This window comes from Ictidomys tridecemlineatus, chromosome 1 (assembly GCF_052094955.1).
Source record: "Ictidomys tridecemlineatus isolate mIctTri1 chromosome 1, mIctTri1.hap1, whole genome shotgun sequence".
Lineage (NCBI taxonomy): Eukaryota > Metazoa > Chordata > Mammalia > Rodentia > Sciuridae > Ictidomys > Ictidomys tridecemlineatus.
Genome location: NC_135477.1, coordinates 181,957,466 through 181,970,927, shown reverse-complemented (window position 1 = coordinate 181,970,927; position 13,462 = coordinate 181,957,466). Strand labels below are relative to the sequence as shown.

The following is a 13,462-nucleotide window of genomic DNA, read 5'->3' as shown; positions in this document are numbered from 1 at the left end:
CTTGTTTTAAAGGAAGAAACAAAAGCTCCTCCTGCTCCGAACCTACCCCTTTTCCAGTTTTCTTTTTTGACATAAGGCAGATCTTGGGTCTGAGGCAGAACCACGCAATTCTTGGACAACCTGGAGTCAGGCGGACCCGGGCTAGGAGTCCATCTTTACCACGTGCTGTGCTGTTGCGGTGTGACCAGGACTCGCTGGTGAGTCTGTTTCTTCCTTCCTAAAAAGACACTAACTCTGGGGCTGGGGCTGGGGCTGGGGCTGAGTGGTAGAGCCCTTGCCTAGCATGTGTGAGGCCCTGGGTTCGAGTCTCAGCACCACACATAAATAAATAAAATACAGGTATATTTACAACTAAAATAAATATATATTTAAAAAGAAAAAAAGGCACTAACTGCCATCTGTAAGAAACAGGACCAAAGAGCAGTCACCACCCACAGAGAATATCACAGCACACTGGGTCCGAAGGAGACAGAGGCCAGCACCTCGCCCGGGGCGGGACAGTGGTATCTCTTCCCCAGTGATGCCTTTCACATTATTGGATACTGTGTCTGCTGTGGAATTTGGAACCAGTTCCTTTCCATTATTATTTTTTTTTGTTTTGCTTTTGGTACAAGGCTGGAACCCAGCACGAAGCACCCGTGGCACCACTGAACTGCACCCCAGCCCCAAAACCCGTTTCTTAAGAAGAGAGCAGGACCTCCAGTGGCCTGCCACATTGTTGCAGGCAAAGAAAAAAAAAATAATTTGTGACATAGTAATAAAACCCAAGCCAGTTCCTCAGGTGCCTTGCTGTGGCACCTGACTCTTTCCCAAGCTCCGCCCCGGGAGGCCCCAGCCCAGGCCCTGGGGCTGTCTGCCTAGGACCCCCCTCTCCACCACCACTGCCTGCAGAGCTTTTTTATTTAGACTCCCCAGCTCCCAGCCTGTGACCCACCCTTCTGTGGGTTTGCTCTGTGACCCCACATTCAGAAATCTTCTTATGTGGGGCCACTGGGATCCACATTTGGTTAGATAATTGGAAAATTTTATTGGAAGGAGAAATCATACATGTGCCATTTATCCCTTCCCCGGGTGTCAACTTAAAGCACTTTCACCAGTCTTTCCGCCCTTTGAGAAATCCCAGTAGGTTCTTCCTTCTGACAGAACTGTCTGGTGGCATAATCAGCCTGAGCTCTAGGGTTGGTTTCTCTGGGTGGAGTGAGACCTTAGGCACCTGGACGGTCCTTGCGGCCAAGTCCTCACATGCGGACCTGTTTGCATGTGACTTATGGGCCTTTGGACCTGGGGTGACAAGCTGGCCTTCATCAACCCTCGCCAGAGCATGCAATTTCTAGGCTAGGCTCCTTTCCAGCCGTCCGTCATTGACTTAACTAGGACTTCATTAAATCACAGCGGGACAGATGAAGCACGTGGCAGCGCCCACATTAAGTGGCGGCTGGGTGAGTGTGCTCGGCTGGCCCACCGGCTTTGGGTGTCAGAGGGATGTAAGAGAGCAGGGAGGGCTCGTGAGGCACCTCCTGTCACCCAGGTGAGCTTCTTGAAGCCCCGGTTGTCCCCAGGGTGTTGGTGCTGTTCTGAGGAGGCTTCAGAGGCCCAGAGAGTAGGACCTGCTGGAAGACAGCAGATCCAGGAACATTCAGCAGGAATGAAGGACTGGCTCCACCCCAGGGCCTTTACCTTCTGATCATCCTCTCAGATCCACCCCCCCCACCCCCCCCCCACCCCCCCCCCCCCCCCCGCGCCCATCCTGGTTGGTTTTTTTTTTTTTTTTGGTACCAGGGATTGAACCCAGGGGTGCTGAGCCACATTCTCAGCCCTTTTTTATATTTTATTTAGAGACAGGGTCTCGTTGAGTTGCTTAGGGCCTCCGCTAAGTTGCTGAGGCTGGCTTTGAACTTGTGGCCCTCCTGCCTCAGCCTCCTGAGCGGCTGGGATCATAAGCGCAGGCCACCATGCCCCACCTGTTTTATTGTCTTGCAGCAGAATGTCCAGCACAGAACACAACTGCAGTGTTTAGCTGTACACAAGTGGAGCTGGGGGCTGGTGTAACTTGGAGTACAGTGCTTGCCTGGTGTGCCAGAGGCCCGGAGCTCCACCCCCAAACTGACCCCCTCCAAAAAAAAAGAGGCGCTAGTGCTTAAGACTGAGCAGGAGACATTCTTTTTTGGATAAATACTTTAACACAACTGGCCAGCGTCAGGTCTGTAGGTGTCTGACCCAGCTGATGATGCTTGGCCTGTGAACCCTCTGTGATGTCATGATCGTCCCATTAATAGAAATGGGGTGCCAGTGGTCAGACTTGATCACCATGAGCCCCTTTTCTACAGCTCTTCCAAGCAGAGACGACCGGGAGGCGAGTGGTTCCTGTCTTCTAGGTGCTTCTCTTGGTCCCCCAAGATCTTCTTTTCAGCCTTTCCGACTCTGCTCTCTGAAATGAAATTCCATTCTGCCTGCTTTTAGCCTCCGGCCTCCCCAGCCACAGCCAGGGCAGAAAGAATCCCTCAGCAGGTCTGGCTGGGTCTGGGGCAGAATGTGAGGCCCTAGGTTCCATCCTCAGCACCACATGAAAATAAATAAGTGAAGGAAAGGTATCATGTCCATCTACCACTAAATGTATGTTTAAAAAAAAAAAAAAAAAAAGAGAAGAATCCCACAGCAATACTTCTGAAAATCAGCCTTTTAATAATCTATTTGAACGCTATGAGTGGGGAAAGAAAACATTTTTTTTTCCCTTGAGATTTTGTTTATAAGAATAACAAGTCAGAGGAAACCGACCTTCCATAGGAAACTGATGTCCCCCATGTGCTCAGAGTTTTTTAAAAAAACGCATAAACGTGGGCTCACATCTCCCACCCGCCCCACCCTACCAGCCTCCATGGGGCTCCGGGATTCATACACCAAAGGGATTCCTTTCCATAACTGGGAATGGAATGATTAAAAAAAAAAATCCATCCAAGTGGCCACAAAAAACAGAAATAACCAAAGGCAGCTTACACATACATCAACTCATATGCAAAAGGGGAAACTTTGCTCATTGGAATTCGGAGCCAAAAATTACAAATGGCAGAGACTTGAGCTATCCATATAGATAATTTAAAAAATCTTTCTACTGGAAACTCCCCATTCATTACAAAAGTATGCAAACAATTTCCATACAAACTGGGAAACAGGCGGGGCTCTGTGGGTTGGAGGGCATAGCTAGAATTCGCTGGGTGGAATTCATGTGTGGACCACTGGCCTTCCCTCTCAGGACCCAAAGGGAAGGATGAGGGGGATCATGGATTGGGGACCCACCTCAGAAGGAGTTGGGGGACACTGGGCAACCCCAGGGGCTAGGAACATATTAGGGTGTGGGCAGCTGATGGCAAGTGGGCCAGAACCACGCTGAAGAGGTCCAAGTCCTGGGACTCTCGGGCACCCCAGGTGGAGGCCTGCAGGGCGGAGACAGGCTGGTTTGCTTTGCTCCCCCAGCTAAGGCCTTGGGGCCAGAGGTGGCTGTCTGGGAGAGGCCAAGATGTCCTCCTCTGAGGGTTGCAGGAAGGATGCTTCTGTCTGGACAGTATGTAAACCATGACTATCTGCGCTTCAAGGGCAACTTCCCACATGAGACCCCACCCCACCACTGCAGATTCCAACAGGACAGTGGGGGCGCCTGGCAGGGGGAACCAGCCCCTCCACCAAGAAATGCCCTTGCCACACAGCACAGAGGCCGAGGCACAATGGTGGGAGGTTCAGAGGGACAAGGACAGGAGAGGAAGGGAAATCTGTGACCCTCCTGTGACCAGTGGGCAGATCTGAGACCCCACCGCTGGCTGCTGCCAAACAAACGGGCATCTGCTTCTTGGAAGAACAGGACAGGGGTGGGGACAAGGACCTGAGCCTGGGCTCCAGTTGGGGCAGGAGGGACAGGGCAGAAGGGAGAGTTCCAGCTACAGCGCCAAATCTCAGGGGCTGGCCTGGAAAGTGCCGTTCTGGGTGGACGGCGCCAGGTGGGAGGGCCTGTGGGCAGGCTGGTCCCAAGGCTGAGAGCCCACCATAGCTGCCCAGAGAGACACCAGGCGATCAGTGTGTCCACATGGCGGGGCTGCAAGATTGTCAAAGCCTGGATGGCAGCTGGCCAGGGGATGCTGGACTGTTCCGTCAGAAGCAAGGGGCCACAGCCCTCCCAGGAGGGGATCCCAACATCTTAAAGCATCCCCTTGCCTGACTCTGGTCTTGGGGCTCCCCAGGAAAGGAACACCACGACTCTAGGCAGTGTTATTTATCTAAAATGAAACACGGGGAAAGAGGTAGCTGAGGGACCTCGAGCCACTCTCGCCTCCCCGCCTCCCACGCCTCCCACGCGCAGGCTGGGAGGAAGCCAGACAGGGCCGGGAGAGGGCCGCAGGAGCCAGGGCGACGGAGCAGGGCAGGGCAGCCTCCCTGGGTCCTTGGAGGGTGTCAATGCATCTTGCCCAGCTGGATCTTCTTCCAGGCCTCGGAGGCTGTGAAGATGCAGGAGTCCAGGATGCCCGCCACAGTGAAGGTCCCGCCAATGATGGCGCAGATCTGAAAGAGGGGGTGTGCATGCGTCAGAGGCCAGGGCTGGAAGGAGCGCCAGCCAGACCCTCCCGCATCACAAGCTCTGCAACACTCAGTGCTTGCTGTGTGGACACCAACAGAGTCCAGAGTACTCAGGGCTCAGAGAGAAAACCACTTGTTAGATGGCGAATTTCATGTTAATCACGAAAGCAATGCTCGCCAACATCAGCTCCCTTAATTCCCACAGGGATTAAGGCCCTAATAATTCCATTGTGAGGAATTATTAGGCCCATTTCACAGGCGAGGAAACTGAGGGTCAGCGAGGTCACCCCCAGTTCACTAGGGAGCAGAGCTGTGACCTGAACACAGGTGTGCCTGCACCCGGGAGCCTGTCCTCCCAACAGCCACTCCACATTGACTGGTTATTTATAATCCCAGTTTCAGATGAAGGATGGCGAGTCTGAAAGGCAGTGCCACTGGTCCAAGGTCTGACACAACCAGGAGGTGGCAATCCTGGGACCTGAGCCTGGGTCTGCGACGTGGGGTGGGCTGTCGGTAGCCTGGCCTGGGGGGGGCTGGGGCTGGAAACAAACCTCACACTCTTGGAAGCCTGGGTCATCTCAGTTGGGGGGTACTGGACAAACAACCACCCAATAAGCCCACCCAGGGCAGGCATGGCAAGGCAGGGAGAGGCTGATGGGGTTCCGGAAGAGCTGACATCAGGACCCGTCATTCACAGCCCCTGGCATTTGCCAGCAGTTGGCTCATCACGGTGGGGGGCTGTCCAGTGCCCTGGAGGGTGTTCAGCAGCGTCCCTGACCTCTCCACATGTGACGCCCAGACTACATTCTCCCCCTTGTTGTGACAATCAAAATGTCTCCAAATATTGCCTGATGTCCCCTGGAGGTCAAACGTCCCCAGGTAGAGAGCAGCGGTAGAAGGGGTGACGAGGGACGAAGCCTGTAGGTGTGCACTCCCTAACTTGCTGGCACATCGTGAAGACGATGGCAGAGCAGGTGACGCTGACGGTGCCTTCTCTGTACCAGGCAGGCCCAGACCTCAGGGAAGCCCCAGGTCACCCCTAGGATGCTGGACCCACTGTACAGAGGCACAGAGACCCTGGAGCAGCTGTGCAATGCCACTGCAGGTGGCTGGGGTTCAAAGTGTGGGAGCCTGTGCTCCGAGAGTGACATCCGCCTGCATCGCAGACATGCAAAGCCCCACCTGCTGAATACTCAATGTAGGGTGGACGGACCTCCTCACGCTGTGAAAGTGTGTCCGTGCAAGCATGCTGCTGGCCTTTCAGTGGGGTCTGCAGCAATTTCACGACAGTCCAGCACTAGAGCATAAAATAGCCTGTGGGATGCATAGCCCACGGCAGGCTAACGGGGTGTTCTGAGTAGGCTGGGCTAAGTTATGGTGTTGGGTGGGTTACAGGCATTAAATGTAAGTTTTCTTTCTTTTTTGGCACTATGGATTGAGCCCAGAGGTTCTCTATCACTGAACTACACTTCCAACCTTTTTTATTTTTTTTATTTTAAGATAGGGTCTCGCTAAGTTGCCCAGGCTGACCTTGAACCTGCAATCCTCCTGCCTCAGCCTCCCAAGTCACTGGGACCACACGTGTGCACCACCACGCCCAGCTATTAAGTGTATCTTTGATTTGGTATTTTCAACCTACAGTGGGTTTACTGGGACATGCCCCCATCATGGGTTGAGGAGCATCTGTGTGTGCTAAACACACGTTCATTCTACCATCAACACTCCCAGCTGAAGGTTTCCCGGTCTAAAAAATTGCTTTCTCATGACTTGGAGGAACTGAAACACAGATGACAGACGGCAAGAGAAGGTCACAGAAGGTCTGCAGGCTGAAGCACGGGGTGGACCCGGGGCTCTCCACACTGAGCCCCACTCCAATCCTCCTACGTCGGATACCGCTCCCTAACATTCTCAGGCTGGCCTTGACCTTGTGATCCTCCTGCCTCATTCTCCCCAGTACTTAGGTGTGTCCTGCCACCTCTGCCTTGCAAGAAAACGTCTTTTCCCTTCAGTACCCACTTCATGCCATTCAGAAGTACCAATGCCACCCATCCACAGGGCAGCAGGAGCACTAGAGCCCCCTGAGGGAGGGGCTCTTTACTGCTGTACCCATGGGGCTCAGAGCGGGGAAAACAGCTTGTCCAAGGTCACACAGCATGTCTGTCTGCCTCCCAAGCCCCCACTCTTCTCCCCATGCCATATAAAATGGCATTTAAATGACCATAGATCTCAGAAGAAGGCTATGTTGGAGTCTGGGGGCGGGGGGCGCTGAGGGGGTGGCCAGTGACTGACATGCAATCCTGCGGGGCTCCGAGAGACGGCAGCACTTAATAGATGCATTGGTGCCAAGTGGGGGAGGCTGGAGCCAGCCACAGTGAGAGGGAAGGGTAAATTGAGCTGCGTTTATTTTTTAAGTGATATTTCCGTGAGATGAGCTAAGCAGAGGCTTACAGGGCCTGGGACAGACAGAGGAGGTCTGTGCGGATGGCTGGTAAGTGGGGCAGCTGGCATTCCAGGAATAACAGCCCCAGGAAACTGGAGCAGCCCCCCAGGGAGTGAAGAGGCTGGGGACGCTGGGGGATTATGCTGAGTGTCTTTAAGCGGCAAGGCCACTCCCTGCCAGCCTCCAAGCATGACGCAGGAGCTCTCTGAAGGGAAGGTGACGGCAGGGAGCTGGTTTTATTTTGGTGGAGTGGATCAGATGATGGGAGATTTTATACCACAAAATGCTTTTAGAGCTTGGATCAGAGGATAGGAAAATGTGACTTAAGTGCAATGGAGAGCAAAGCAAAAAATAGCCACGCCCCCCCATCCGCACTCAGCCTCAGTGAGGCACCCAAGTGCCTGTGACTCACACACACCTGGCACCCGGTCTGATGCCGTCATTGTGCACACTGGGAAACAGCCTGGGGAAACCGAGGCCCCAGGACCACGGGGGCTGCTAAGCACTGGCCCCACCAGCCTTAAGGCTAAGGGGGACCCTGTGGTGAGCTCCCTGCATAGCCATCAGTGTCACTCAATTGAGCAATGTCCCTGGCACCCTGCTTCTGTGGCAGGGGCTGGTCTCTGCACAACCAAGGAGGTGTGTAGGGAGTCCCAGCACATTCCAGGGGTTCCTCAAAGCTAAGAGAATCTGGAGTCTGCCCTACCCCTGCTTCATTACCGTATCTTCCCTCATCCTAGGGGACATGTTCTAAGACCCCCTATGGGTGTCTGAAACCACGAATGATATGGAACCCCAATTATACTGTTTTTTTTCTATATATTCATATCTATGAGTTCAATTTATAAACTAGGCACGGCAAGAGATCAACAATAAATAACAATAAAATAGAGCAATGCTAACAATACACTGTAATGAATGCTACGTAAAACTCGTAAACTTGTTTACGTCTGAGTATTTCCTTTTAGTATCTTTGGACTGTGGCTGTCTGTGGGCCGTGAAACCACGGCAAAGGAAGCCGTGGAGGGTCTTGAGCCTCACCTGCTCCGCCACCACGTTCAAGTCCGGACGCAGTGAGTGGCCTGCAGGGAGCTGTGCCACACGGGCAGAAGGCCCAGCCCACACTGCTCGGCTGATGTGGGAGGGATTGGACCTGCAGGGGTGATGCTGAGGCCTGAGAGAGGCTGGGGCAACCCTGGCGAAAGACGGTGGTGACCTGGCATCTACCTGGCCTGCAGGATGGGCAGGATCCCCCATGAGCATAAATGCAAATGGAGCAGATGACCCTTAGTTCCCACAATCTGCTGACCTTCCACATACAGAAGGGTCAGGAGAACAGACCTATCTCAGGGTGCAGAGGGCGAGACAGGGGTGGGGGGGGTGCAGGGGGCACCCTTTGCCCGCCTAATCTGGGTGCTGCCAGAGCCGGGCAAGTCCAGCCTGGGCCCTGTGGGTGCCACACCATCATGGAGATGGCCGGGCTTGCTCCTGTCACCTTGAGCCTGCATGCTCCCCCGGCTCCAGTGCCTCTCAGGGCTGGCGGGGCTGGAGTGAGTGTCCACGGCCTGATACACACGCGAATGCCTGTTCCCTTGGCCCCTCACACTACTGGCTGCTGTCTCTCTCCACCTGGCCCCAAGGCGGGGGACAGGCAGGCATAGGGGGGGCTGCTGAACCAGAAAGGCCACCTCTGTCAGAAATTAAAGGACACCAGGTTGGCATCCCGAGCCTCCATTTCCCTCGTCTGTGAAACAGGGTCTGCCATCAGCACTGGGACAGCCGTCCAGCCGGGGTGTGACCTGAGTGCCAGGAACTGTTCACCCCCTGTCCTCCCCAGTCAGTGTGGCTTTCCCAGCCTGCGGCAGAGTCAGAGTCTGAGGAAGTGAATAACGAACCTGAGTCCCATTAGAGGCTGCCGGCGGCAGACAGGCTGGAGCCTCCATGAGGACACCCAAGTGAGGGCAGGGGTGGGGACTGTCACGGAAGGAACGCTGACTCCGCCCAGTCACGTCACCCTGCCAGACCCCTTGCCTTCACCCCTGCCACTTTTAGAACGGCTTCAGTCCCCACCCTCCTCCCAACTCCTTGGTTGAGAACCTTCTGTATGCTGGGCCTTGCATGCCCTTTCTCCTGGCCTCCTTACTCAGTCCTGGCAACTGTGGCCCCTTCTCACAGATGAGGAGACAAGAGGACCAGAGAGGGACCAGCCCGTCCAAGTCACAGAACTACCAAAGCAAATCCAGGTGACCAGACCTGGGTCTGGGAGTGTGTGTGTAGGGGGCTGCTGTTCCCGTGACACTCCCTGGCTCACTCCCACGCAGACACCCTCAGTGCCTCTCCCCCTGGACGGAGGGGCTTCTACAGGAGACTCTTCTCTGTAAGAAGGAGGTGTGCACACCAAATATCCAGAAATAAGGGACCCCACCTGCAGCTTAGGAAATAAGAAGCTTCGTAACTTTAAAAATGAGTCTCCTCTTTACGAAGGAGCTTGCTCTGTCTTATGCCCCCTTTCCACCTCAGAACTGGGCACAGGAAAGCCAGGGGCTCCAATTCTGTTTCTGGGCCCAGGTGGGTCAACCTGTCCCCAGTTTACACCTGCAGTGAGATCTGGCTAAGCTCAGATGCCCCAGCAGGATCTGAACCAAAGCTTCTGCTCAGCGTAGGCCTCCATCAGTGAGTCCTGCTGCGGGTTTTTTTCTACTACTCAGACAACAGAGGACACCTGGGAGAAGAAGAGCCAGGCCCGCCCGCCATCTGTCTGATCTCTGTTAATTACCTATGTACAACCTGCCTGCGCTGTGCCAGGCCTGGAGAGCAGAGAGACTCAGGCAGAGGACAGAGTGGACAGTGTGCTCCTACTCCAGTGTCAGCTCACACAACCTTGGTGACTAAAACCTTGTTTTGTGTGTGTGTGCGCGCGCGCGTGCGTGTGCATGGGCTGGGAATGAACCCAGGGCCTGGCGATGGCTAGAGCACCTGTCCTCCCCTGCCTGCTCCCTAGGCCTCCTTCTCAGTTCTAAGTCAGTCTCTGGTTAGTTCTTAAGGCCGCGCCTCCTTGCTGGCTCTCCTTAGCTGCAATCTCTTGTTTCAGGCAAATGCACACAAAAACCCAAAGAAGCCAAGACAGGGAATGGGACCTGAAAGACTGAAGCCACCCAGCCTCGGGTGGACAGCGACTTCTTTCCAGGGCGATCCTGGATGCGCCTCTGCATCCTCCGAGCTTCAGCTGAAATTATGCAACACATGGCCAGCATCATCTGGGGGTGGGGGGGGGTCAAAGGGGATCCTTGTGAAACCACCTACATACAGTAGGTATTTAATAAGGATACTCGATGGTTACTTCTGTAAGCAGTTGTCTCTTGTGTATTTGTGAGCACCTGTGTCCAGGCCAGCCCCATGCTGGACACTGGGGACAGAGGGAAATCAGGCCTGCAGGCCATTATCGGACCTGGTGACTAAGGAGCGCAATCTAAATCTTGGCGGGCTCTTTTCCCAGTGAGGAAAGTGTCAGGGAGCACGCTAGTGGGCAGAGCGTACTCCAGCAAAACCCCCTGGTCCCCTGGCTCTGCAGGATACCAGGTGCCATGGACCATTCAACAGGAGCACGTGAGTGGCATCTGGCACTTTTTGGTGGGCCACAACTGTCACAGCTATGACTTCTGGGTGTTCCCCCTAAAATAAAACAAACCACACAAGCAAAGAGATCTGACACGTCCAAAGCCATCCAATCTGTCAGCATGGGCCACTTATAGCCATCTCAGAAAAGGGGCTAAAGCAGGTGGCAGGGGACAAGTGTGTGTGTGTGGGAGGGAGCCCCTTGAGTGTTGTCAAGTATTATCTCTTTATTCCTTTGGTGGCAGGATTTTCTGGTAGAACACAGTGTAGGCCTGAGCAAGGCGGGGAGCTGGGGACAGCCTGGCTGAGGGCTCAGCAGGGGGTTCAGGTGGTGGGGGTCTGCAAGTCCTCTGCAGGCAGGAATCCTGGGGGCAGCCTGGCTCAGCAGGCCCTTGGTGGCAGGGAGCACACACAGGGCCCTGCCCCTCATTCCAGCCACCCACAGCTGCTCCCGCAGGCCTGCAGCCGCCACATGACGACACCCAGGCCTAAGCCTCCTCCATCAGCAGCCCCTCCAAGGGGCTATTTGCAGAGGCCCCCCCACCTGGACTCGAAGGCTTCGCACGCAAGTGTTTGCTTTGAAAAGGGAGAAAGGGGAGGAGAGCAGGTGTCCCCTTCCTCTCTGCCCCACCCACCCTTGAGGGTTCCCGGGAGCACGTGTGCCCTCCTGTCATCCCAGCATCTGCTGCCCCGTGACAAGGGCCTTTGAAGCTCCACAATGACGCCATCTGCCAGGGACACTGGCCGGCTGGCTCATCGGGGCTGACCCCACGGTTGTTCTAGCAACCAAGATGGCAGCCTGGGGCCTCCAGAAACCCCCAGGCCCACGAACACTGACGGGGGTGCCTGGGGCAGCATGGCCCTAGGCCCAGGCTTCATTGGCCCAGTGGACGGTGCAGGTGTGGGGTGGCCCAGGGAGGAGGAGGGACAAGGAGTCCTGGAGAGGTCTGGACTCTGGGTGGGGGAGGAGATCTTCCCAGGTGGCTGTGGGGAAACGCCAGCTCTGGGAAGGACACTGGCTCGCCTGACCCGGGAGGGGGTTTGTCCACATGGAGGAGACTGAATGGTCCCTGCAAGGGCCCTTCCCAGGGCCCTCTCACCTGCCCTTGAGGCTCAGTGCCGGGGGCTTCCAGTGGGATCGGCACCTCCCCTGGGCCCTGTCACTGGGCAGAGCTGCCTCCTGCACCTGGGGCTCAGCAGGGCTCATGGCCACTCAGCTGTCCCTGCCCAGCACAGGCCCTGCGTGTGGCAGATCCAGCCATGTTGAATGTACAAGTGAAGTGGCTTCGCTTCTCAGCCACTTGCAGAGTGATCTGAGGGCCCAGCACCTCAGCTGCTCTCGGTGTGTGAGGAACGCGCTGGGGACACGGAAACGCCTCCTCAGCTCTGTGGTGAGAGGTGGGCATGGGAGGCTTCTCAGCCAGTCAGTGCTACAGACCCCACAAGTCACTCCCGCATGGACTTGCGGGGACACCCATGTGTACCCTGGCATCTGGCCTAATCTGGGCAAACAGTTGGAGCAGAATAAGAATACCTATTAGCACCCAGACCCACTTGGGGTAGGCTAGCCTGTGGGACCTTGGGCGAAATCATTTGCTATCAGATCCCCTGATGGGGGTCAGAGGGCTTGTGTATGTTCCTCCAGGGTGGCTGTGACAAGTTACCTGGGTACGAGTGGCATAAGGAGCCCCCACTTCATACTCCCATCTCTCATGAGAGGCAGGTTTCTCATGACCCCTGTGTGCAGGGGCCACCTGGGTCTGTTGGTTTGAATCTCATTTCTCCAAGTTCTAGAGAACTCCACAGCCTAGTTACGCCCCCGTTTTCCTCTCTGGTTGTGTAACTTTTTCTACTAATTCGTAGTTCTCTGTATAGAGATTCTAAAGACGACTCCTTCCTTGCACGTGTGGCAACGGTCTTTCCCCCATCTGCAATGTGGAGTCCCAGCTTTATGGCTGGTGCCATTTGTTGAAGGGAAGTCTGTCATTTCTGTGTAGTCCTTTCTGTGTAGAAAGCTAAGCACCAAAAAAACCAAATAACCCAATCAACAAATGGGCCAAGGACCTGAACAGACACTTCTCAGGAGAGGATAATCAATCAATCAACAAATATATGAAAAAATGCTCATCATGTATAGCAATTAGAGAAATGCAAATCAAAACTACTCTAAGATTTCATCTCACTCCAGTCAGAATGGCAGCTATTATGAAGACAAACAACAATAAGTGTTGGTGAGGATGTGGGGGAAAAGGTACACTCATACATTGCTGGTGGGACTGCAAATTGGTGCAGCCAATATGGAAAGCAGTATGGAGATTCCTTGGAACCACCTTTGACCCAGCTATCCCTCTCCTCTGTCTATACCCAAAGGACTTAAAAACAGCATACTACAGGGACACAGCCACATCAATGTTTATAGCAGCACAATTCACAATAGTTAAACTGTGGAGCCAACCTAGATGTCCTTCAGTGGATGAATGGATAAAAAAATGTGGCATTTATACACAATGGAATATTACTCAGCAATAAAAGAGAACAAAATCATGGCATTTGCAGGTAAATGGATGGCGTTGGAGAAGATAATGCTAAGTGAAGTTAGCCAATCCCAAAAAAACAAATGCTGAATGTTTTCTGTGATATAAGGCAGCTGAGTCATAGTGGGGTAGGGAGGGGGAGCATGGGAGGATTGGATGAATTCTAGATAGGGCATATGGGTGGGAGGGAAAGGGAGGGGGCAGGAGATTAGCAAGGATGGTGGAATGTGATGGTCATCATTATCCAAAGTACATGTATGAAGACACGAATTGGGTGTCAACATACTTTATATACAACCAGTGATGTAAA

The 13,462-nt window shown here is 54.2% G+C and overlaps 1 protein-coding gene across 3 annotated transcripts in view; it reads right to left on the bottom strand.

Annotated features, from left to right (window-relative positions):
* Positions 1 to 2,659: 2,659 nt before the first annotated feature.
* The window catches only part of Ergic1 (endoplasmic reticulum-golgi intermediate compartment 1), a 73,170-nt gene continuing 62,367 nt past the window's right edge, over positions 2,660 to 13,462 (bottom strand). For all 3 annotated transcript variants that reach the window (XM_078052455.1, XM_078052453.1, XM_040273758.2), the window contains exon 10: positions 2,660 to 4,548. In XM_078052455.1, coding sequence (XP_077908581.1) covers positions 4,441 to 4,548 — 108 coding nt within the window. In that variant the 3' untranslated portion in view covers positions 2,660 to 4,440. The remainder of the gene's footprint in view (positions 4,549 to 13,462) is intronic.